Consider the following 26,023-nt stretch of genomic DNA (forward strand, 5'->3'; position numbering starts at 1 on the left):
AGTTAGTCAGAACTTGGTTGAGAGAGAATTGATGAGCAGAGGATCTAGATGATATAATTGATGCTAGAGAGAGCATTTCTCTCACAAATCATAAATCATTGCGGTGTGAGGTGAGAGTATTAGAATTATTGTTTACTTTTCTGCTCAGTAAGCAGGTTAGAGCCAAAAGTGCACTGCAGTCTAATGGGCTCGGTTTTCTTTTTGTGCTTAATATCACAACCCCTTTAGAGGAAGAACATGTTCACGGTCCACTCACCATAAAGTGCTGTCCATGTCTGGTTAATGACATCTAAGCACACCGTTCCTGACCTGGGAAGCCGAGGAGAAAAGTGAATTAGGAAGCTTGTGTGTGATGATGCAGAGTTTTCTGGACAGAACCGAACAAGCTGTCGCGGCTAATGATACTTTAAATAAACTATTGACCCTTAGAGCAAAACATTGTGGGAACTGATATTAATCTAATTTACATGCAAGTTACCAGTCAGCGTTTATGTTTAACAATTTCCCATTCAAGTGTGGGAAACTGTAATGAGGCATAGACGTCGATCCATGGCAATTGAGTTTGTATAAAAGCATATAAACACAATAACAACACAAAGGAAATCCTGTTTAACTCTGGTTTAAAGACAAAAAACTAAAATATTTAAATATATATATTTTTTTTTATATCATGCATAATTTTAGACACTTAAACCTAAAAAAAGTGAGATATTTTAACATTTTTGAACCCCGTCATTTGAAACATACCATTTAATCCAAGACTTCACTCAATTTGGCGTCACCGTGAATGGAAAATATATATATTTACATTATTCAAAATAAATTGAAGAAGGAGGCTATCTGAATGTACTTTATTTTTTATGACTGGGTTAATAAAATTTATCTAAGCTTAATAGATCAATAATCGATCCATAAAAGTAGAGATCTAATCTTAAATCCACTAGCTTGATGCTAAAGTATAATGCGATTTCCCATAGGACGGCTAATGCTAACGCTCGGTAGACCTAAACACACATTGCTGACTAAATTAACATCTTTATAAACTAATAGGCATGAATTTAAAAACTCTTGAGGAAATATTTGTTGTCAAAATACTGTTTTTTATTCATACTTTCTTCTTCCTTTTCTGGAATAAGATGTAATGCTATAGCGCGATCGCCACCTAGTGGCCAAACTGAAACGCCCTCCAGGAAAGGCAAAATTGTTGGAGCTTCTCCGTTTGAGAATCAATGTAACACTGTATGCTATTAACAATTTCACTCATAAATTCTACTCAACTTACGCTTCATCAATGTTGGGATGAAAAATCTTGTTCATGAATCCTAAAAAAAAAACAGCCAGAGGATCAAATGTGAGCGCTGTAAGAATATAAACCAACACTGTGACACATGAACCAAAGCTCCTACCTATTGAAGGTGATTTGAATGGGTATTTATCAGGAAGATCTACTCGTACTTTCCACACTCCTCCCTCGTATGGCGCTGTGCACAAGCAGAGGATGACGGATGATGAAGTTGCCCTCAAGAGCACAGCTGATGCGCTTCTATTCCACAGGACATTATATTCCACCCTTCATGCATTCCAGTGGATTTAGGGGCTGCAGAGTGTATCAATTTTCTCCAGAGTTCAGCAAAGTACTTTGCTTCTCTGGGTTTTCTGCTGTAACGCAATTTAAACCCACAGCACTTTTTTTCCATTTTCACATCAAAGAGAGTGTTCTGAAAACGGACTTGAAAATTTGCTGCAAAATGTACAAAAACATCTACCTTGACTAACAATTACTTCCTCTTTTTACCTTTCCAGCAGAATGTCAAAAATCTCCAAATTATTAGTTAAAATGACAATAAAATTATGACACGACAATGGCTTTTCCTTCTTATTTTTTATCCTAAATGTAAAAAAAAAAAAAAAAAAATTCACTCTACAGCTTAAATGATTACACAGGGAAATATTGTTTTAAAAAGCAGACATAAATCAGGAAAAAAAAGAGAAGCGCTTACTTCCTTGTGGTCCAAAAAACTTCACTACAAATTCATTGAGGCCACTGAGGATGGTGACTTCATGCTTGCTCTCAATACTGGAAGACTGTTAAGGAGAATGGTGCAAACGGAGGAAATAACAGACAATAAAAGTTTTTTTGCTCCAAGTAGGAAAAACATTTTGATAATGTAGCTTGAGTTTAAAGTCCCACTCTATTTTTATAATCATGATTAATTATAATTAAGATATTTTCTGCAGAGCAGAAGGAGTTCATTAGGAATTTCTACGTTGATATCCCAGCATTCCTTTGTTTATACTCTCCTGCCAAATTCTTTTACAATTCAGGAAAAGACTTGAGGTAAGAAATTTACTGCAACTCCCAACATTAAAAATGTAAATCTAATTTCTACACAAACTTACAGCTTAATCACTACAATAACGCGTTTCTTTTGAGCACAGAGACAAACTGCCATAAAAATCATATAGCAGCAAGACTAAAGAGACAAAGAGCTTTCAGAAAAGTGCTGCAGCTCAGCTAATGAAGTGTTTTTCTTTTGTTTTTTTTTTACCCACGCGCTGTAGTACGAGCCCGTTTGTCAGACCCGACACAGACCACATCCTATTAGGAGCATCAGAGACAGACAGCACAGGGTTAAGTCAAACTGGAGGTTATTTTAAGTTGTGGCTGAGTCGGCTGAATGCAGACTCAACCCTTGGCTTCACAAAAGTGTCATTTACCAAACGGAGAGGAACGTTGAGGTGAAGGAGACATTCTGAGGCTCAGACAGAAAAAAAAAAAAAAAAAGTGCAAAGATGAAAAATAATCACAGGCACCACGAGTACAACCTTTATCTCGGGCTCATGGGAACACAGCTCGCCCCGTCTTCAAAGACGTTCCCCTCATTGTCACTATGCATGCAGAGTTTTTACATCCTGCACCACAGTATGCAAACATACTTAAAAAAATCAGGTTTTTTATTCCTTAAATTAAGTTCCACCTGCTATTAACAGAGAATAAAATAACAATTGCTAAAAAAGAAATCATGAATATTGCACCTTTCTCACTAGAGAGACACTAAATGAGTCTTTGATGTGACACATCTTCTACTTCCTCTGTTTTCTTTCTGATCTGAGGCGTCGAGCCGTCCTCCTTTCTACTCCGCAAATAACAAGTCACTTTCAACAAAGGCTTCATTACATTACTCTGAAAGGATCCGTTAGAAGGAAATAAACCTTTTGTGTGGCTGTTTGATGAAAGATGGATTAAAAATACGGTTGTTGGCCAGCTATTAAACCAGAGCTAAACATAAGAGCAGGCGGAACACGCAGTTCTTTTAAAATGATCTTAAAGCTTCACGATGCTGCACTTTGTAAACGACGTGGCTCAAAACTGTACAGCTGGATAGCTCCAATATTACTTTCAGGTAATGTTAGGTTGGGTTGTGAGTAAAAAAAAGGGATGATGGGAAATGAGGGCAGGCTTACTATGCACCAACAGTTCAGAGGTGAATTTCTAATGAACTGCTGCCACTCTGCAGAAACTATGTACTATAAATTGACAGATTTTTCAGATTTTGCCTAAAAACAGCATAATCATAATTAAAAGACCACTTGGGATGCTTTTAAAATAGCTCAAAAAGATGAACAATTGATATGAAAGGCGTAAAAAAAAATATCCAGATTTGGCTGGAAAACTTCAACAATATCTTTCAAATTATCTTCTTTTTAGTTGACATTAAGATTAAAGTGGGGTTTATCCTGACTGTCTTCCCTTTAAAAAAAAAAAAAAAAAAACCTCTCTGAGACCTTTTGAGTTCTAAAACACAAAAGTATGCAGTAAATGGCATTTACAGTCGCCGTCTTGTTTTTCCTTCTGGTCAAGTCAGGACAATCTCCCAATTTGACCCAGGATCAAAATATCACAGCCTCGCTAACCGCTTTCCAAGTATGGAAAACAAACATAATGGAGAATCATAAACAGCTCTCTGTTAAACAATATAGAGTCACACACAAACAATCACTACAGCACAGAAGTCTGTTTGTTGATCTGGTATGAAAAGAAGATCAGTTTCAAAGGCACTTTCCTGTTTTTCTTAGAGGGGAAAGCATTAAAAAAAGTGTTTGTAGATTTCAAAAATTAACTTACCAGCATGTTTATGCTTCTTAAATAAAAATGACAAATCATTTTAGTAAATAAAAAATCATTTTTGCGCAATAAGCTAAATCAGATATGAGGCATTTCTACTGGATAATTGTACGAGTGAGTCGATCTGACCTCTTGTGACACAAATGGAAAAAAATCTGAACCAAGAAAGCTGCCAGAGATCCACCAACATTCCCTGACAATCCAGCTTGAAAGTCAGATGTAAAAAGAGTTGAGAACACATCAATTGTGAAGCTGAAAAGGGAAAGAAAAAAAGATACCAATGACAAGCTGAAGACCAATGAGGCAGAGAAAGCATAAACCCTGACAAAGCGCTGATATAGCCTGTGGTTGTGATTACTATCATTGCTTCTGAGTGAAAGAACTAGCCTAATTTATTTTTACATGTTTTGACCAAAAATATTTATAGATTTAAGCTACCTTTTGTCATATTCCCTTTTTTATATCCAAATCAATCAGATTTTCTTTTCTCACAAAGAAAAAAAAAGTAGTTTTTCTTTCAAGCTGCAAACCTCACTAAGAAATTGATGTCAAAAAGCAGTTTTAGACAGTCAAGGAGGAAACAAACACTTCTTTTTATAAGAGGGTGGAGCAGTCATGCATCTCCACGTCCTTCCCCAACTCAAAAAGCAACTGCAATGAAAGCCTTTGCAAATGAAAGACAGGAAATCTAGCAGCTGTCCTTGGGGTGGAGGTGATATCTAGGTTTCCTCTACAAAGAAAAAAAAAAATAGTAACACTTATAAGCATTTTCTAAGACTAGAATCGGCAAGAGAATAAGGAAAGCTTGAAAACTATATAAAAAGAAAATCGTCTTTTTTTTTTTTTAATAACTGTGGGTTCAGGCAAACAGAGCCCTGCTTTGATGCACTTCTCTGACTGTTCAAAGTCCGATCTTGTGTTTAAATGTGTGTGCACCGCACTGAGCCCAGGAGGATTACAGTGTGATGACCTCTGCTGCATACTGCTGCCTGAGAACAGAGGCAGCTAGTGTAGCACAGTAACCGTTCCCCCGTCCTGAGAGTGATTTAATCAGCTCAGCAACAAAAACAAATGCCGTTCTTCCCAGCAGCGGTTAGCTGCTAGCCACGCTCACCCGCCCCTCCAATCCCACTCATTCAGGAGCAACTTGAAGTTAGTCTTCCTCAACTGATTAAATCATTTTAAAATGTTTACAAACTGCTATAATAACATACATGTATCTAACTTAAGATGACCGGCGACTATTGATGATGTCATCATGTGGTTGTAACGTCGAAATTTTCCATATTCCCCAACAACTAATAAACTGTACAGTGCAGGACTATCTATTTCCTTGGATTTTTAAAATAATTTGGACACCATGCGGACTACTTTTTTAAAAAACTGCAAATATATCACAGATTTCACAAAGCGAAAATCTATTCAATACAAGCATTTCGCGATTTGTGACTCTACTGTGTTCTGATGATGAAAACTTTGATGGTTTATTTAAAAAAAATGATATTTTTAAATATAACTTCTTACAAAAAAATGTTCAAATGCAATGCATTCTGGTCTATATTTGTGGAAATTGATGCACGTTGAATTTTCGTAAAGACTTCTGGGTAATTTCTAGGGGGACTTAATTTTGAAATTGTAGATTCGGACAGGCTACAAAACGACAAACGCACTATATAGTGAGTACTGCAGTGAAGGGATTCAGAAATAGTCAATATTTTTTCTTCATCTCTGTAGGGAGAAGCTGTAGGGGTAGGGAGCCACTATATATATATATTTTTTTTTACAAGTTCTAGCTAATCCTCTTTTTTCATATTTTTAATTAATTGCAGGTTTTTCAAGTCATAAACTGACCAATCAGATGTCTCAGTAAAAGTATCTCTTGCATTGAACAATCGAAACATTTGGGCTGAACCCGAATTGCTTCCCTATCCCAACATTTATCCCTCCAGGCGGAAAGTGTCCTTACATTCGGACATTACTACTATTCAGACGTTATCCACGTAACTGCCACAACCATAAAATACATAACAGTGGTTCTACAACTTTACAAAGTCATGCCTAGCATTTAAAGACAAACAATTGTGCTTCAGAGCACACCCACTTGAAGAAATGCGTTTCTTCTCCACCCACAAGTGCGATGCGGATCAAGCTAGCGGTGAAGGGGTAGCCCTAACTTTCTAAAAAAAAACAATTTCGGACACCACTACAGCTTCAAATGTCCCTACACTTGGAGCAATAAGGAGTAGCTACAGAAGCAGGGAAGCAATTCAAATTCAGCCTTGATTGACAGATTCTTCAAAGTGGTAGGGGTGTGGCCTCCAACAAGCTCACTTCTGATTGGCAAGAGTAGTTGCAATAGAAAAGTTGGCTTGAACCAATCATTGCTCAGTGAGGTTTTTCTGGTTCCAACATGGTACCGTCAGTATTGGGTATGAAAATGGCAAATGAACAGACTTAATTTCGTCATTTTCTATGGGTGGCATCACAATCACTTGACTCAGTTCTTCAATAGTCAATGGTGTGACCCACTACTACACAGAAATACATTACTCCCTGATCACTCTGATCATTTAGTAAAAAAATTAAAGTCCTACTATATGTAGACGACAATATAAAAGGTTTATGGGTTACCCAATAATAATTGAACCTCTTTACTAGTGTTAGATGACAAACTGGTTTATGTTTAAAGAAAAAGATAAACCTAAAAAAAAAAAAAACTTGCTCTTCTCCTTTTTAGCATGGCAAATGAGGAAGCTGCCTCATACCAGCCCACAGGGTCTGTAATCTTTCTGCACGGCGTCACTGAATAATAACCCTCAGTTCAAATATGTGTTGAGTTTAAACAAAAAATACCCTCTGTAAAACTCAAAGTATGGAGTTACTAAGCAAATCTGGACTCTTAGCTCTGTTTGACACTTTCTATGGCTGAATTCAGAGAAAAACCCAGTGTGTGCGGGCTGCAGGGAAGAAAACAGTGAAGCTAGTTTTACATATCAATGGACATATGGCCTCTAAACTCAGCAAAATCCTCATGTGAATGTGTGACAGCTGGGAAGTCTCTCAAAAGATGGACAGGAACTTCATGAACTCTAAATAATACTTATAATAAAAAAGATTTTATATTGCTTTGGAAACTGAAGGTCAGGGCAGACATTTTTAAAGGCTATAACAAAACCTGAATACAAACTAGTTACCTGAACAAAAAAAAACACCTTTTCCGTAGATCGTTTTCATCACATACAATTAGTATACCCAATTAACGAAGTTTATTTAAATTCGAACTGAAGATTTGGCTTCCACAGGACTCAAACCTCAAAATAATGGCAGCCACCTCCCTGTGTGAGAACAGAAGCAGCGAAAAATGAAAAGGCCAAGTTCTTTGTCTTCGCTTGTAGGAGATGAGAGCCCACCCACAGCAATCAAATGTGAATCCTTCAGCTGCTCCTCCTTCTCAGCCTTTTTTTTTCTTTCCCCACTGAATCAACAGACTTCTTACAGCAAAAACGAGGAGTGTGAGCGCACACGCACAGGCTGCGTGCGCATACGTACGAATCACACGATTGTTAACGAACACAAAAACCGAGCCGGTGTGGGCGACACGGCAGCCTAAATCTGAGGCAGTAATGAGCAATCCCAAAAGACAAGATTTGTTGTCGGTTGTAAGAACAACAAATAAAGAAATCTACTGAGAATGGAGGTTGAAATTATTTTTGGAAGTAAAAAAATAAAAAGAAACAGTCAAGTTTATCATCTTTAGAATGACAACTGAGAGGTATCACAGTTGATGGGCTACAGTACCCGTCAAACATATTGTTCGAAAAATCAACATAAAATACTTAAAAGTAACTTCTTTTAAGCAGAGTTCTGAAATTCACAAAACCATTTCAATAGAAGTATTAGAGAAACTTTGGCCCATCTGTTTTCAATGGGAGTCAATCATGCGTGGAGACCGCTTTGCTCTTTGCTCTGCAGGATTAATGCAAAAGGTTTCAAGTCTCCTATGTCTGTCTGAGGTGCCCTGATCCCAGAGTTCCCCCACAAAACAGGACTGTCATTCAAACGGAGGTTACCACCGACGACTGCTGAAAAAACACTTTAACTTTGTTCTTCCTTTAATCCATTTTAAAAGAGTGGTCTTTTAATTATAAGTTTGGCGTTTTTAGCCAAAATTCAAAAATCTGTGATGTTTTCTAGGACATAGTTTCTGCAAAGTGGCGGGAATTCATCATCCTCAGAGTTGTTGGCGGACCCATTGGTGCAGAGTAAGCCGACCCAAACTTCCCATCATCCACCGGTTAGCTTACAGCCCTTCTCAACCCCAACCTAACATTAGTGGTGCGACATGGCAAACAATTTCCAACTATCCAGCCGTATAGTTTTGAACAAGCTTAGACAAGGAAAACAAAGACGCACATTACATGTGTGAAAGTCAAGGCCCGGGGGCCGGATTCAGACCGCAGGAAAATGAATCCGGCCCCCCAGATCATTTTATATTATCATTATTATTATTATTAATACTGGCCCAATGTTATCTTATAATCTCCCAAAATATTGAAAGATATTTAAAGTTTTGGTTGATTTATTCTGGAATAATATTTCTGCCTGTTTTAGTTATATTTATGTAAAAAAAATTGCATTTTAAAAGTTTTAACAATTTTGTTTTTTTATGTACTCAATAAATGTTTGTTCTGTTCGGCCCGCGACCTGCTGTGTGTTTTGGATTTTACCCCCTGAGTTTGACACCCTTGACGTACTTGGATCTATTTGTCTGCAAGTGGATGAATCGGAATGGAATATCGTGGTCCGCCTAGTAGTGGTTGGAGAAAAAAAAAAACTTTTTAAAGGCATCGATTGTGATCCATAAATTATTTTGAATTTTAAATAATCAAAACATTTATATGATTTAAAGTAAAAGTAACAAGCAGAACTAAACGGGAAGTGTTTTTCTCTGACATTTCTGAAGAGCACACAAACATGGCTGACCTTCCAGAAGTCGTCATTCAACCGGCAACAACTTTACTCAGAATGACCGTTTGGAAGCATTTTGGCTTTAGTGTCGGATAAACTCATGTAAGTTATGTCACTCCAAAATTAAGACAACAAATCTACAAAGTCACAAAGTCCTGCTCGCTAGAAACTATTTATTTCGTTTGAGGCGAATGTTCCATTAAAGCTGGTCTCTGATTAAACATGATATTTTGTTATTTATGGTTGTTGAGTTTAGGGAATTTTTTTCTTTTTTGATGCTGTGAAAGATTTTTGATAATCAAACAAATGTCTTTCATGTCAGAATTTTTTTGTTCTCAATAAAAGCTAAACAAGTTTAGTTTATCTTTACTTAAAAATGCACTTTGGTAATAATAGTCTAGTATATCTTGTGGTAAAAAAAAAAAGCAGATCTGGGATCCATTGATATTTATTTCATAATCTAATCGTTCTATAATTGAATCATGAGGAGATTCCCACCTCTAATGTGCTTTCTGCAGCACAAAAAAAGGAGCAAACAAAAAAATTGAGTTTTTTCGTTTGCTCCTGATTCTCAACAATTTGTATAAAGAAGAATTTAGAAGAGCCGGTGTGACAAAAAAGCCACAGGAACATGTTAAAAACACATTTCTCTTTTACAATTTAGTAATAAGAAAAGTCGCTCATTTAAGGTTTTGGAGTAAACCTAAATTTGTCAATATCCAAAAACTTGTAAAGAAAAAAAAAGCCTTCCTTCCATCCAATGATCCTTTCTGTGGTTGCAGCACTCTCTTAAAAAAATCCCCACACCAGAGTAAATAATAAAAGCTGTTTGTGCAACTCCATCAAAAAAAAAACTGCTTTCTCCATCTGACCGATCAGGCCTCTGTGTTCATGAACTCTAACAGACATTCAGGAACGGGCAGAAAACTGCTGGTTCTTTCTCCACAAACCGCTTCGTTTGTTCGCTCCCGCAGTATAGCGGCGCTGGGAGCAGATTAGCCGGCCACATCTGTGGAACAAGGTCTGACACAGCAGCATAAGGTGGAGGTCACGTGGGGCTCCTGTAAATGCGAAAACACAAAGGACTCGGCTGCTGATGCGGCCCGGATGTGATGTTTCAATGGCACAATGGGACTGAAGCACCAAGCGGAGAGCAGATAAAGCACGGAATTGGAATTCAACTTTGGGATGGTTGGGGGAAGCGGCGGTGGACATGCTTGATGGAATTCTAGCCCCGTCATTGTCACACTCTCAATCGTCTTAAAGAATGAAACAGCCAGGGTGCAATTTTGGTAATATCAAATGTTATACACTTCATACAGGTTGTGGAGTGATGAATATGTACGATAAATAACCATAAACGGAAGCTGCTGCTCAAGAAAAATTCTGTGAAATTAATGAAAAAGGAAAAGGCTGACCTTCGCTTTGAAAACACAAACTGTATTAAAAACAGATTGCATGTATAGAACAGAGCTTAAACCCAGTGATGCTGAGGTCATTCTGACATTCATTTTTTTTTCTTTTTACAAATTCCCACATGGCCACTGCTCTAAATTCTCCGCTCTCCGGTGGCCGCTTGCAAATTAATGCTCGAGGCCTCTTTAAAAGCTGCTCCTGTCTAAAAGCCGGTGTGAGTTTCGAGCTTTGGTTACACCGGGGGCAGGACAAACTGGTCGGGAGCACATAAAGGCATAAACTCATTCCGAGCGGAAAATGCAACCGCCTTCATCCTGCTGACAACCAGTTTTGAGAGGTATTGCAAAACACACAGTTGACTTACTCCATAGGAGTGAACAGGTGGCATACAGCAAATCTGTTCTTGCCCGTCAGTCAAGTAGCTGAAGCTGTGGGGGTGTATTACCAAGACAAGGACTTGTATGTGCTGCAGTACTGGTGAAAAGAAAAAAAAAATCTACCATTTTTTCTGCTTCATTGCTCTGCCAAAGTTGTGGCAACTTCCTAATAAGTAGTGGAGTGAAGAGGATACAAACTTGCTCAAACAAGCAGTTAACAGCAGGCAGGTGGATGCCAAAATAAGCAAAAGAACTGTTGTCGATTTATGTGATAATCATACATCATAAAAATAAATTTACAAGTTAAAGTCCCACTCCAAACGTCTTTTGATCTATTTTAATTATGCCGATTTTAGGCAAAATCAAAAAACTTTGACATATTTTCTGCAGAGTGGCAGTAGTTCATTAATTATTCTGGTCCGTCTCACGACTGTCAGTTAGATTACATCAGGGATAGGCAACTCCAGGCATCAAGGGCCACATTCCTGTATGTTTTCCAGCATATCCTGCTCTGGCATGTTCTAATTGTCAGGACACACCAGAACCAGGTAATCAGTCATGAGTAGGGCTTGGATATCTGGAAATCATGCAGACACAGGGGCCCTCGAGTTGCCTATCCCAAATCGTCTCTGTTGCGTCACCCCCCTCCTCCCAGAAGAGTGGTTTGTCCTGCCACCCCTGTGGCAAATAGTTCGTCCAATATTTGGCAATCAGGCCCCAAGCCCTCTCCTTCCTCGTCGAGTACTTTTAAAATAGATGTTTCAAAATTAAACTTTGGTCGTCCGCGGCAAAAATGAATGGTTATCTGTAGTGTTAACGTGCGTTATCGCAAGGGCACATCAACTCAAATATAAAATAAAGTACTATAAATTATTTGAAATTACAATGGATGTTTATATCATGAAACCAGTTTCTCGTGCTTTTACCAAAAAACTGACACGACAACAGAGTTGAAGTAAAACTCCTGTGAATAGCTTGCGTAGCTTTACGGACAAACGGACGTCAAACACAAACCTGACGGAGGCGAAGTAACCATTCCAACTAATTAATGTACGTTTTTTTGTGTCAACGCAGGCAAAGCAGATAATTCCAAAAGGACCTGGCAGCGGACAACAAAATGCCCCCCAAATTGCGCTAGACCATCATTAGTCTTCAACCGAAGTTTGAACACAGTACACACTCTTCCCCTAGAAAAACACCAGAACCGGGTTACAGTCAGGATTAGGAATCTTCTAGTATAGATACGCAAATTCACCTTCCGCCTACGCTTGCAACCAGTCGGAAATACACCTCAGAGTTGTTGGCGGGACCATTGACGTGGAGTAAGCCCGCCCCCCCTTCCCATCATCCATGTGTTTATACCATTGAGATGAATAGAGATGGACAAAACAAGCTTGTTACTTCAGGTTCCAACAAAATTAAGTCAATTTAATTGCCATTTTTCTGCGGTTTCGCCATTTTGGGACCAAACGTTAGTAAGCAGTGATTAGTCTGAGAAGCTGTCAAACGCTTCGAATGCTTGAGGTGGGGCCAGCATCTGAGGTATCTGATTAGCCAGTTTATAACTTAAATAACTAACAGTAAATAAAATATATCTTTGAAAAAAATAGGCATTTCTGGGATCAGCAGGTACTTCCCTTCACAACCCCAACCCAACATTAGTGGTTCAACAAAAATGGCGAGCAGTATTGGAGGTATCTAGTCGTACAGTTTTGAGACAGCTCCGACAAGGAAAACAAAGACGTCCATGGATCTATTTGTCTACAAGTGGATGAATTTGAATGCAATGAGCTTGTAGCTTACTGTAGTAGCTTCTACCTCAGCTTTTTCAAATAGCATTTTTGCATCCGCTCCCGATTTAAAACAATTTGAATAAAGAAATACTCAATTTAAGCTTAATTTTCTTTAATTATGTTGTGTATACATGACAAAAATAACCCCAAAATAATAGAAATTTTGATTGGAGTGGGTACTAAAAACAAAAAAAGTTTACTTTCATATTTCTTTGCCTTTTAAAAATGTCAATTTGCTTTAATTTGACCGGCCCACTTCTAATCCCATATTTGACTAAGCTTCACTGCCATCCCATCAGCTGTTTTAGGTCCCTCCCTCTAGCAGTTTCCGGCTGGTAACAGGCCATCCAATCATTAAGCTGGTTTCCACAGCACAAGAACAAAAACAAAACTACTTGTTCATGCTGTTCCTCGCATGGGACTGGAACTATATAAAGGCTATTGATCACTTCCAACGCCGTTTTTTATTCCAACGTGTAAATCAGCAAAGCAAACAAAGTGACAAGTGCTTGGAAAAACAGAACACACCAGATGCTGCTCCACAGTTCAAGCATTCCTCGGTGAAAACGAATGCAGGCACATGACACCTGCTGCACCACTAAAAACCAGCTGCTCTGCTCACTTCCAAATGTCAAAATAACAAATTACGACCACTCCAGAGTCATACAGGTTATTATTTCCCAGAAGACACTTCTTGAGTACAGTGACAAACACTGATAAGGAGGCCATTTTGATGTTGAAATTAACACATAGCCTAGTAGTAGTCAGATCAGCAGATTTTAAAACACATTTATAGGCAAGATAGCTGCGATTTATCACATTAATAAGCATTAAGTAGTGCCAGAGACGCATCATGTACAGCAGAATTCCCTTCCACACGTCCCAGTGAGAACAAAAGAATGCAGCTTTTTCAGTTAGCTTATGTAAACAAGCTGAAAGGGTGAGTTTCACTAAACTTCCTCCGAAAATGATCAAATAAGAGGGGGGAAAAACAGAAAAATCGCCCAACAGTGACTCGTTATCTACAAAAACAGCTGGTGCAACATGAAGAAAGACATTCCTATAAAAGGAGAATCACGTCAGCGTCTGTTCGGGTGTTCCTGTATTCAGACAACTAAGGTAGAAAGCTAACATTTGTCCCAAATTATGCCTCAAAAATGCTAAAATGACATGTGACCGATCTGATTGGCTAATACGGCTGTCCCGATAAGCGACTTGCGGGATAGAAATAGCTAACACTTGGCTTTGCTAGCAAAACGTTGTTTACACAAAACAGCAGTAATTGACAGTGAAAGCCATTCACGTTTAGAGTTTCACCGGCTAATAAATAGCACATATCAACGAAACATTAAGACATTTTCACATTTATCCGGTCATAGCAGAGAACACAACGAATGAGAGACTTGTTTATATTCAGAAAGGATACAGTTTCACCACGTCGGTATCCATTCGCCTTTTACCCGGACTTGGAGACGACATTTTTGCTATTTCCACCGAAGAACGCCAGTTAACTAAGCTAAAAGCCAGCCCACGAAACGCTAGACTGTCTAGCAAACGGTACTATCCGAAAGTTAACATTGGCTTTCGGAGCTGTTCACATCAACGCGTCTTTACAGTTGAACCTAAACCTATCTCAATTAGGCTGAGCTAAAAAGGTAGATCTCCCCTGTTCACTGCCTCTCTGCGTTCTCATCATGGTTCTGACAAACAAGGATCCCTCCGCCGATTACGTCATAAATGTGCGACATCGCAATTGTGGCCATGCTTGTAGTTTTAGTTTGTGTGGACCAAAATGGCTTGGTGCATAGCTATAAAAACACTTGATACTATAAATATACATTTAAGAATTTCAGGAGCAAATTAAATAAATTGAAAAATAAGCATATAGATGATTCATTTAGGCAAATAACATTGAAATAATACAAAGTGACATGAGATAAAAATACAAGAATTGTCAGTGTTCTGACTATGGATGTATTCTACACTGGAATCTAAACTATTTCTTTATGTAGATTAAAAAATGTAAATTTAATTGCTGGTTTTTTTCATATTGATAGATTGAAGCTTGTTTTTTCTTAATTTTATTACAAATATTGGGAGATGAAATATATGGAAAAAAAGGCCCGAGCGAATTATATCAACATGTTTGATAAAAGTGTATAGATAATAATTTTTTCTTTTTTTAAACTGTTAGATGTTGATGCATTTGTAGTCCAAAATTTATGAATATATTTTATTGATAACCAGGTTTTATGATAAAAATAGACATTTTGACAAATAAAGTGAGTATATAAAGGATGACAACAAAAAAAAAAAACACTTTTTTGTGTTAATAATTCATTAAAATATAAGGAAAATGAAACAAATATGGACAACAACATTTCATTTCTTTATTTTAGTTAAAATAAAGTCCCAGACAGGAAGGTAAAAACAAGTTTATGGAGAGCATTTCACACAAAATCCTACAAACATATTTTCAATTTATGACATGTGGTTCTACCTGCCAAAAAAACAAAACAACAAAAGAAAACTTGCATCTATGTAACCTTGAAGAAAATATTATACACACAAAAAGCTTTACAGGTGTTCTTTTTCTTTATATTTTGTGTCAGTTTTGTTCAAAAACAACCAACCGAAGACAGATTAGAGGTAAATATTGCCTTTCCAGTGTAGAGCAACGTGGCTCTTCTTTATCCCTCATCTGTTTTTTTCCTCCTTTGAAATTCAGACAATTTTGTTATTAAAACAAAGTACCAATAATCAAGTGGAAAATACAATTCTATAGAGATGAAGACATGTCATTGCAGATCCGAACATTCCAAAAGCAGACAGGTATCCTTCACATTGTTCAGAATTCACAGAGGAGACATAATTTTTTTTTTTTTTTTATCAAGAGTGACTTTGTAAACATAACATCATGTGAGGACATAGGAGATATGACTCGTGTTACTGCTCAGATGAATTATGTACCAAATATAGAACGGAGATCAGTTAATCAGTTCAGTGTGGCAATGTCGTTTATATTTTAACACTCTCTGAAGGTGAAGAGGAAGATACTTGCCACTGCCGGAATATTGCAAACACTCTTTTGGATTTGTCACGGGGACTCTAAGTGGAGAAGAATAAAAATAGAAGAAAAAATGCAAACAAGAGTTCTATAATTCATAAATAATTTACCAACTTACCTGCCCTGGACTGTCTTTCGGTGTGCTGGAGTTCTTTGAAGGCATAAAAAGGTCAAGAGCTGCTTTCCAGCCCTGCTGATTCAATGCTACTCCACCATCTAAAGCAGAGGCGGGATCTGGATCCACGTTCTCCTTTCCCGCAGAGATCCAAGGACACCAGTCCCTGTGCTGAGAAAGAGGGTCAAACGTGCCCTTATGCAGAGGCCCATCCTGAAATAACACAGAAAAATCCTTCACAATAAGCTGGTCATTCAAAATATTAATGCAAAAACAAAAACATCAAAGTTTAAGTTTCTCAAAGGTCTAAAAATATTTGGTTCTTGTATTTAAAAGTGTATCAATGTTCTGAAAACAGAAAATGTTTTAACATAATTGTAACAATGCTACATGGAAAAGACTATAAAACATTAAACTTTAAAGGAATACACGAGTAATAATTGTTCTTACAGGACCGCCAACTGGAGAGAAGCACAGACGTTTGGGAGGGTGGAGGCTGGTGGAGCCATCACCCCCCGGGTTATCTCCATGTCCTCGAGTTCGAGTTGCAGGCCTCTTGGCCCTCGTCAGAGGACTTAGCAAGTCATCACTGGGGCTGGGGGAGTCTCTGCTTTTCGCTCGCAACGCCGCAGGGGAGGAGGTGCCCTCAGCCTGCAACGGAAAGCAAAGCGTGAAAAAGATTGAGGATTAGGATGAAAATGAGTAGAAAAATCTAAAGGTTTTTGGCAAGTTCATTGTGACTAAAAAATATTAAACTGAATTTACTTAAAAAAACAACATTTATTATTATTTTCAAATTCTGATCAATTGTATTTGGTTTTGCCTAAGGTAAACCAGAAATAATACAATAATCTTGGATACAATTTCTGTAATCATTTCCAACAACATTAATGAAAATAATTTTCCAAAATGAGAAAGGTCCTGTCTCTGAAGCAAACAAAAACCAAGAGTTTGCCTGGTCGGAGCGTGTGGAGTCCTGGCTCCTCAGCTTCATGCGACATGGAGATACAGCAGGAGTGGGTGAGGCCGAGCCCGCCTGGCTGTCACTGCATGCCGCTAAAACAGAACCCGTTCCATGAGCAGAAACTCCTGCAGAGCTCGGTACCATCTCCGTCTCACCTCCGATTTCTTCCATCTGATGGAAGTTCCACAAACCCACCTTCCGCATGCAATAGGAGCAAGTGAGGATGGGCAGGTTCATGGCACGTAAGGCTGGACTAAGATGGAAGAAGATTAGTTTTGGACACATTTTCCATAAAATAATTTTATATTTTTTGTTTTTTTAATAATAGAAATCTCACCTTGCTGCCCAACCACAAAGAGAAACAATACATGCAGCCACCTGAACAGACAAAGGTTCAGAGCATGGACTGCATCCCTTTATTTTTAGCTCTTCCTCAATCAGTTGCAATATATTACTGATGACATCCTCTGTCAAAGACTGAAAAAAACAAAACAACAAAAATAAATTGTTTAGCTTACAAACAGTTTATGAAATCACAAAGCTATTCCTTTATTGAACATTTAGTTGATAATAACTGATGTTTTATCTAAGTCCTTCTACAGTTTCAGCTGGCACAAGTGTTCTTTAAATAAAGCCCTTTACCATAGACTTCAGCTGCTCTGGCCTCATGGCTGGCAGCTGCTGAGCAAGGAGACAGGCACTCTGGAAACGTTCCAAAAAGGCAGCGAGCAGTGTTGACGGTTCAGAGGCTGGAACAAGCCAGAATCTCTCTGGAGAAAGGAAATAATTACATTTATTACAACCACCATGCTGATGGTTAATAATAAATCAACTGGAGCACTGGATTGTGTGTTAAGTTTACTACAGACAAAGTGGTCGCTTCTACCTGGACATGGAAAGTCAGGCCAAGGACAAAACTTCTCATGCTGAGTCTGTAGTTGTCTCAATATCTCTGCAATGCGGCTTTCGTCTATTTAAAAGAAGAGAACAAGCGTGTTATCTCATTTTGGCAGACCTGCACCATCACCGTATAACTGTTGGAGCTTACATTTCTTAAAGTCTAACGTTGGTTGTAGGGATGCACAAAGGAAAGCCTGGCAGCTGGAGCACTTCAGCATGTCACAGCCGACATTGATCCAACCATATCTGGCACACATCAGAGGAGAAAGCGTGCGGGGTTTGCCTGCCCATCTCAAACAGTGACATACTAAGGAAAAAATAACATTTAAAGACAACCCTAAATGCATGACAGCTTGAGTTAGCAATACTACATATGCATCTTGAATGTGTCCACAAAACTGCATTTCTAAGAAAGCAGAAGAAAGTAAATTAAAATAAAACTGGTATGAAACAAGGATATAGAATAGGATTCCACTCTTGAGAAAAAGGCCTCTTTGTTTGTTGCTTCACAAGGTGCCTTTACTTCCAGAGCTCCTAAGTCCCCTTGTCCACTGAAACAAAAAACAAGTACTTGTCACAAAGCTGAAACATTTAATTGAAGAAACTGAATTATTTTGTGCACGATCTTTTCTGATAATTTTGAGATGCCAGACAGGAAAATAGTTGCTAGGATTGTGGTTATTTTTAGCACACTTTACTGCAAAACCGTTGGACCCAGGCTGTCTAACAGCCGCAGCATGAAAGCCATAAAAACACACGTTTGAATAATTTATTTAGTGCAAATGATTGCATCCGTATAAGTACAGAAACCTAGCCTCGTTTGTCAAGCCCTCAGCCCTGTGCAGACTTGAACCCCCTCCAGCAAAACTCTATGAATGCGTTTGAGGAGAGATGCTAAGCTAAGTGGCTAACCCAGTTAGCTAACATCAACTTATAATGTTTTTAAAATGGAAGCGGTAGTTTAAAACGCCACCTGTTGGGGCCAGTCTCTGGCAATGATACGCCTTCACCGAGGAGTTCACGAACTTTTTCCGGAGATGCAAAAGAAGATTTAAGTTGGTTAGAATTGCCGAGACGATCCCCGCGACTGCCGCCGAGATTCGCCATGGTCGGCTCTAACAGATGTCCCCGGAAAACCACAGACAGGGAAAACAACGTTCCGCTTTACCAGAACCACAAACACACAGGGAACAAATAAGGACATTTTTTAATATAAAATCTTTGTCATACAGTTAACAGCTGAATATTTCATCGATTCAAATATAAAATCTTTGTCATACAGTTAACAGCTGAATATTTCATCGATTTATAAACACATTTTAAACTTTTTATGGAACATCTTTCACATTGTAAGCAAAAGCTTCAAGAACTTTCACATTAAGACCATAAGATTTTGAACCATTTCAAGTTAATTTAAGTAAAAAAAATGTAAATGACTCTGTATTTGGATAGTAATTTACGGCACGGTGTGTATTGCATTCAGCATTAATTATAATTCATTCAGGTCACATTTACAACATGTACATTTTAAAATCCCACAAAAGTGTGAAAAAATAGGATTTGCTTATTTTTCCACGAAACCAAAATAAAATGAAATACAATCAAATAGAAAAAAATGAATGAATGAATTGATGAAACTTAAATAATCATAAGCAAACAAATGAAAATGAATACATTAAATAAAACATATAAAAATAAAAAAATGAAAATAAAATACATAAACTAAAACTATTTAATAAAATAAGCAAACATGTATTTTATTTTAAAAAATAAATAATTTTTAAATAAAATGATAAATAAATAAACTGAAATAAATTGAAATAAAATTACACAAAAAATAAAAAGAATGAATAAAACAAAACAAACTGAAAATAAAAGCTAAAATAAAAAAATACATTATTTAATTTGAAAAATAAATAAATAAATAAAAATAAAATAAAATAAAAATAATAAATGAAACAAAACAAAAATAAAACAGACTGAAAATAAAAACTAAAATGAAAAATAGAATAAAATAAAATAAAAAAGTTTGCGGCATTTCCGTTTTCCCGATGACGCAACTTCCTGGTATGAAGCTCAGCGATTGGTCAAGTGTGTCACTGCCGGGGTGGAAAAAAGAAAACAGTGAATGGCTTCAAACCTGCCTGAGATGTGAAATGTTTCATCGGCATTTTGGCAGCTGTATTCAATATTCGACGTGACATCGACAAGGGCACGGTTGTGAAGGGGAAACGATGTCGGACGCCGAAAGGTTTCACTGCTCAGATCAGCTGAATAAATTCGAAAGACTGGTTGGCAGGCCGCCGCACGAAGGGCTGCTAGTAGCAGGTAGGTTAATAACATTAGCACCGAATGCTATCAACCCTATGTTTTGTTTTTCTTCACGCGTTTAAAACATTTGCTTTGTGAGTAAAATTAAGTGTATTTAATATCAGTTTTATTTTTCACAGCTGCACCTCCTATGTTCGAAATGTAAGTGCTAACTTGTGGTTACCTTAGGTTATCAACAACCCATCTTTCGACTTAAATATTAACTAATACCATCAAATGTTACACACATTACGAATAGTCAGAAGTTTTTCACGTGATAGTTACATGGTCGCTAATAAATTCATTTTACATTTTGTTTGTTGTGCTGCTGGACGATATGACCTAAAATTCTGTTGATAAAGATTTTGTGTTCTTGTAAACATTAAAATTTAAATATGGCGCATTTGGTATAAGCTTTATTTACAGATCTATAATGGTTTACAATTCCAACCAGGAAAAAGAAATGAGTAAAAAAAAATGCATTTATATATTTCACTACTAAATCTATGCTCGAATTGCAAAATCCTTTACATATTTTTATCCGTATAAATATATTAAATGGTTTACACGTTGAACTAGAGTTATAAATAATCTTCTGGATTATTTTAATCAAAGTGGGAATTTTCTGTTCTTTTTTTTTAATTGACTGGGATACATTCAAATTAAAAACATGACTTTTGTTTGTATTTTTATACTTTAATAAACATAAATTACAATAAGTACACTTAAATTTTCGTTTGATCCATTGTAAAAGCATTCCCAGTGGTCTTTTTTAGTATAATTATGCTATTTTTAGCCAAAATCCCCAAAAAACTGTCATTTTCTAGTTGTTATTTTTTGCAAAGTTTCAAACGTTCATAAGAATAGTTAGAATAGATAGTCTTCTATCATGAGAAAAATGCCAAAAGAACATGTTAAAAACACAATTCGTTGCACTTTTTCTACCTGAATCCATGATAGTGATCATTTAGTATCTTAATCTTCTCCTTCTTGTGCTTTAAATTATGTTTGGCTCGGTTTCAAACACGTGTCTGCTCTCTCTCCTCACGCTCAAGCTTTGTTCCTTCTGTTTCAGGTCATCGAAGCCCCCCCGCCCGCAGTGGGCACCGCTGTGTCGCTGACAACACTAACCTCTATGTGTTTGGAGGTTACAATCCTGACTATGATGAGTCAGGAGGCTCAGAGAACGAAGACTATCCGCTGTTCCGAGAGCTTTGGAGGTACCACTTCGCCACAGGCTCCTGGCAGCAGATCAGAACAGAAGGGTACATGCCAACCGAGCTGGCTTCTATGTCAGGTTAATCTTTTTTCTTTTATGATTTTTGAATATTTCTGTCAAGATTCATTTCAAAGCTTGACTTACTCATTCTTGGGATTCCTTTAGCGGTTTTGCATGGTAACAACCTCCTGGTGTTTGGCGGAACTGGGATCCCTTTTGGCGAAAACAACGGCAACGATGTTCACGTTTGCAACGTCAAGTACAAGCGATGGTCGCTGCTCAACTGTCGAGGAAAGAAACCCAACAGAATCTACGGACAGGTAATTAATCTTTTTTATAATCAGTACATAATCATTTTATGTGAAGATATGCTTTTGTTTTTTAGTAAAACTTCTTCATCCTCTTTTCAGGCGATGGTCATCATCAACGGCTTCCTGTATGTGTTTGGAGGGACAACAGGTTACATCTACAGCACAGATCTGCACAGGCTAGACCTGACGACCAGGGAGTGGATTCACCTCAAACCCAATAATCCCCCGGATGACCTTCCTGAAGAACGGTACCGTCTTGATTATAAATACACTTAAAGGGCTGGATGTGCTCTTCATGTTTTACCCTAACGTGCCTCAATGTCATCACAGGTATAGGCATGAAATAGCACATGATGGACAAAGGATATATATTCTAGGAGGAGGAACTTCTTGGACTTCTTATCCTCTGGACAAGGTACCGCATCTGCATGTGTAGAATGAACAAGTATTTTTTTTTTTCAAACAAGTTTAAAAGCAGTAACTAGAAATGATTAGAAACGGGTGTTTTTTCTTTTTTAGGTACATGCGTACAATCTGGAAACCAATTCTTGGGAGGAGATTACAACTAAACCTCATGAAAAAATTGGTTTGTGTATTTAATGGTTACAATTTTAGAAAAAAAAAAAACATATTGGTGACACTACTCTAATAGATTTGTCGTCTAACAGGTTACCCGGCTCCTCGGCGATGCCATAGCTGTGTACAAATACGTGACGGTGAGAAAGTTCCTCCTTTTTGTGGCGACAGATTTCTTTATTTCTCGTTTTCCAATCGATTGAAGGTCATCATGTGTGTGTGTTTGTGGTAGATGTGTTCATCTGCGGAGGTTACAACGGGGAGGTGATACTGGCTGACCTGTGGAAGATCAACCTGCACAGCTTTCAGTGGAATAAACTACCAGCAGAGATGCCCGAGCCAGCTTACTTTCACTGTGCTGCTGTTACCCCAGTAAGTACACACCATTATTTTGTTTTCTTTTATTTTGAAAGGATAAATGATGGAAATAGTCTTTTTTTTCACTTGCTAACCTTTAGGGACAGAGCAAAATGGATTAAATTCAGTTGATGTAGTTTAGACATTTGTTTGAATTCCAGTCAACATTTCATTGAAATGATCCCTCAGGCAGTTTCAGAGTTTGGCAGCAATCTTATTGCAAGATGAGGCTTGCCAGTCGTTTCCTTAAGAGTTGAAAATGATAGTTGGGGGTTAAGAAGAATGATTAACTTACTGAAAACTATTATTTTTAGTATTTGCTGATAACAATTAAGAACTTGTAGCTCAGCAAACTCAAATGATCATTCTTTAAAGCTGGAAAATTAAACATTTTATTCCTTTTTTTAGATGAAATGAGTTAAATCGTTTTTTTTAGTCTTACAAAATATGAATTTATATAAAAATAAAGTATGGAAAACTGCCTTTCTCACCTTTTTATGTGCTTAAAAATTGCCAAACTTTGTGACTATTGTACAACTAAATTCATCATAAGGTGAAATGTTTTGTGCATTCATCTGGTTTATAGTTAATGTCTGATCCCCGCCTGAAGCCAGTGTAATCATCTGTAGCACTGCTTTGTTCGGAGCTTAGTAAAATGCATTTTCTCCCCTTCCTAAAGCGAATCAACCAAAGGCAGGACAAATTTCAGTGACGCATTGGGCGTATCGATGCTGTTATTCGCCTCGAAATGAAGATTTTAGGAAGTCCAACTAACTTTTCTCCTTATTTTTTTCCTCTCCTAGGCTGGCTGCATGTACATCCATGGCGGTGTGGTGAACATCCACGAGAACAAAAGAACTGGCTCCCTGTTCAAGATCTGGCTTTCTGTCCCCAGTTTGCTGGAGTTATGCTGGGAGAAGCTCATCAAGGCCTTCCCCCACCTGGCTTTCCTCCCCACCATGCAGCTGCTCAACCTGGGCCTCACACAGGAGCTCATCGAACGCTTGAAATAGGGCACAGTGGAGCAGAACTTTTGAATCGGGCTGAGAATGAGGGTTAGGACGGCCCCCCCACACAAAGTAGCTCCGCCTTAAAACCAAAAAAACAGAGGGATGCCTTTTTTTTTTTTTTTTTTCCTCCTCCAGTTAAAAAAAGTGGAATGTTTTATGAATTTTACTCTCGTGCCACCATGTTTCCAAGAGCATTTGGAGCTAAAATCTCCCACCAAGTAATGAAAAACTTGTATTTTGACTCATGACTACTCAAAAACTTTTTCTTTTTGAGAAATCTGCATCCTAATTTTACTATTTTAATGCAAAGCAAGAATGTGTATATATATTTTTCGTGAAGGACTATATAACATTTACAAGGACGTTTTTCTCCTGAGCTGGTATTGCCATTTGCACATTTTTCTCCCACATATTTGTAGACATTTACTTATTTAAATAGATGTTACATGAAGGAGCAACCACAGCAATTATAGAGTGCCAGATGGGGGATTTTATTTGCACATTGTGGGCTATTTCACACGGTTTTGCTGAGTCATCGTGGCAGCTTCTTTTGTTACCTTAATTATAGAAAATCACGAGAACCTCAAACATTACAATTGGTTACTAAGAGGGAATATTTTTGTCAAATTAGCCTATCATAACTTATGTTTGATGCCCAAAACTTATTTTTTTGTCTTGTAATATTTAAATGTTTTGCAATTCTCTTTATCTAGTTTATATTATTGGCTTGAAAAAGTAGGTTCTCATGATTTCGCTGTTCATTTCGAAACAGTCACTGTGAATATGGTGCTCTTAAAAGTTTTAAAATGAATAAAAGAAAATAAATTGTTTCCAGGATTTTAAGTAGCACGCATTTCCAAACGTTTCTGTATACGACTGTGCCTTTTTCACATTTGTAAATGGACATTTTAGAAATCAAGTTCATGTTTAGATTAATCCAGAAGCTTGTTTCTGATCATATAACCCCTTCATTTTGGCCCCAAATGCTTTTCAACTTAAACGGTGCCAAATACTTTGTTTTAAAGAAAAAAAAAGAAACGTATGAGTTCGATGGGATGTGGTTTGATGCACACACGGATCGGCCTGCACTTCATGTCTTTGTCCTGCCTTCCAAACCACCTTTTTGCATGACGCCATTTCCTGCTTTTTAAATCTCCAAAGGATTTGGTTTCACAACCTGCAAAATGTTGTATAGTATGCTTGTATGGATGTTGTGTTACCAGTTCTGTCAATAAAAGTGTTGTTTAATTAGTTCCCCCTTCCCCTCCTGTTTCATAAATAAGCATGACAGAATGATTCGGTTTGCAGATTGTGAGGTTTTTTTTTTTTTTTGCATGACTACATGTCACTAAGAAAGCATTAAATCCTATTCAAATATTACATGCATCGTCTAAAAGTGAAACACTAAAAGAAAATGTATGAATTTATTCATTTATTAGGAGTAATAACTATAATTTTGAAGTAACCTTACAATAAGTCCTTTAACAACATAATCTCAAACATATACAGAGACCTGCAAACACATTAAATCACTAAACATTGACAAAAATTGCTGGAATTCCCATATTTTGAGATGGAATCAGAAGAAAATAGTTAATTCAATATTTTTGAGGGAAAAATATCAGGGATCCCAGATTAACATGAGCGTGGAGAAGGAGCAAAGAAGTAAAGAGCCAAAAGGATCAGGTAAACCACCACCAGGGCAGTGCCTGCAAAAGGAAAAAAAAACAATTATAATCTTAAACACATTAAGTTTGTACTTTAAAACCAACTTTTTAAAAAGAAAAAGTTACATTTATCTTTTTAATGCACCAAATTTAAGCATTTTGATCCCAACTCTTACCCTGAAAGTAGTCACATTTCCCATCCATGAAGATGTAGTTCACCAAGATGACACTAAAGATGCTGGCCCACAGATGAATATCACTGAACACAAGAATGAATCCAACATCCTGTAGAATAAACAACCAGATCAATACAATCAAATGTTCATTTTTAGTAGAATCTTGCAAGGAAAAAAAAAAAAAAATCTTAAACGGTTTGGATATTTTATAGACCGACTGCATCTACTCACATAAAAGGCGTTGAAGAGAATGAGCAGAGGAATCTGGATCATTGTGACCTGAACAGCGATGCAACTGCCCACTTCAAGGCTGTAATCAGACATTAAAACATCATGTCAAGACTTCTTCTAAAACGTTGTAGCCAACAATGGAGAGGACAACTCGTCACTGAACATCCCTAACTCTAAAGCTACAGACACACCGGAGGTGATGCGTTCAAGAACGCAATTTAGCTAATGGCGCTCTCACTGGACAAGCAGGGAGGGGCTTCTTCTTTTTCTACTGTTTACTAAAAAGTTTGCCACCTACAGTTGGAAGAGACTTGGTGGGAAATGTTAAAGCGGAGGAAAATCTTGCTTCAGGCTTTCTCTTTTGCAACTCCTTTCCGATTTTTGAAAATTTTGCATCATCATTCCACAAATATGAATTTCTCCTCCATGATCAATTTATA

The 26,023-nt window shown here is 37.4% G+C and overlaps 4 protein-coding genes across 5 annotated transcripts in view; 1 reads left to right on the forward strand and 3 right to left on the reverse strand.

Moving 5' to 3' along the window:
- Positions 1-256: 256 nt before the first annotated feature.
- Positions 257-14,413, reverse strand: LOC112141641 (ubiquitin-conjugating enzyme E2 H; the record flags this gene model as incomplete). Its single annotated transcript, XM_024264773.2, is given in 5 exon segments — positions 257-309; positions 1,283-1,322; positions 1,407-1,481; positions 2,001-2,077; positions 14,107-14,413. Coding segments are annotated over 5 exon segments (298 nt in total), but the record flags the coding sequence as incomplete, so codon positions are not given.
- A 635-nt stretch (positions 14,414-15,048) lies between these two features.
- LOC112141640 (nuclear-interacting partner of ALK) lies at positions 15,049-18,896 on the reverse strand. Of its 2 annotated transcripts, XM_036211308.1 has the most exons (11): positions 18,700-18,895; positions 18,187-18,277; positions 17,875-18,025; positions 17,713-17,796; positions 17,469-17,596; positions 17,164-17,303; positions 16,982-17,079; positions 16,818-16,918; positions 16,313-16,513; positions 15,866-16,075; positions 15,049-15,788 (listed from the first exon to the last, which is right to left on the reverse strand). In XM_036211308.1, exons 1-11 carry the CDS (start codon positions 18,831-18,833, stop codon positions 15,699-15,701), a joined length of 1,428 nt encoding a protein of 475 aa, XP_036067201.1. In that variant the 5' UTR covers positions 18,834-18,895; the 3' UTR covers positions 15,049-15,698. The 2 variants fall into 2 exon arrangements, with proteins under 2 accessions (XP_036067201.1, XP_024120539.1); XM_024264771.2 differs by having other exon boundaries at positions 16,818-17,079; positions 18,700-18,896.
- An 817-nt stretch (positions 18,897-19,713) lies between these two features.
- Positions 19,714-24,762, forward strand: LOC112141638 (kelch domain-containing protein 10). Its single transcript, XM_024264769.2, has 9 exons — positions 19,714-20,054; positions 21,112-21,333; positions 21,421-21,575; positions 21,666-21,814; positions 21,897-21,981; positions 22,086-22,152; positions 22,235-22,282; positions 22,375-22,514; positions 23,303-24,762. The coding sequence occupies exons 1-9, from the start codon at positions 19,961-19,963 to the stop codon at positions 23,510-23,512; spliced, it is 1,170 nt and encodes a 389-aa protein (XP_024120537.1). The 5' UTR covers positions 19,714-19,960; the 3' UTR covers positions 23,513-24,762.
- Positions 24,763-24,928: 166 nt separating this feature from the next.
- The window catches only part of LOC112141637 (low affinity vacuolar monovalent cation/H(+) antiporter), a gene marked incomplete at its 5' end in the record, with an annotated part of 2,435 nt that continues 1,340 nt past the window's right edge, over positions 24,929-26,023 (reverse strand). Inside the window, 3 exon segments of the mRNA XM_024264768.1 lie at positions 24,929-25,218; positions 25,353-25,461; positions 25,584-25,662. Coding sequence (XP_024120536.1) covers positions 25,145-25,218; positions 25,353-25,461; positions 25,584-25,662 — 262 coding nt within the window.

This window comes from Oryzias melastigma, unplaced genomic scaffold (assembly GCF_002922805.2).
Source record: "Oryzias melastigma strain HK-1 unplaced genomic scaffold, ASM292280v2 sc02752, whole genome shotgun sequence".
Taxonomy (NCBI): Eukaryota; Metazoa; Chordata; class Actinopteri; order Beloniformes; family Adrianichthyidae; genus Oryzias; species Oryzias melastigma.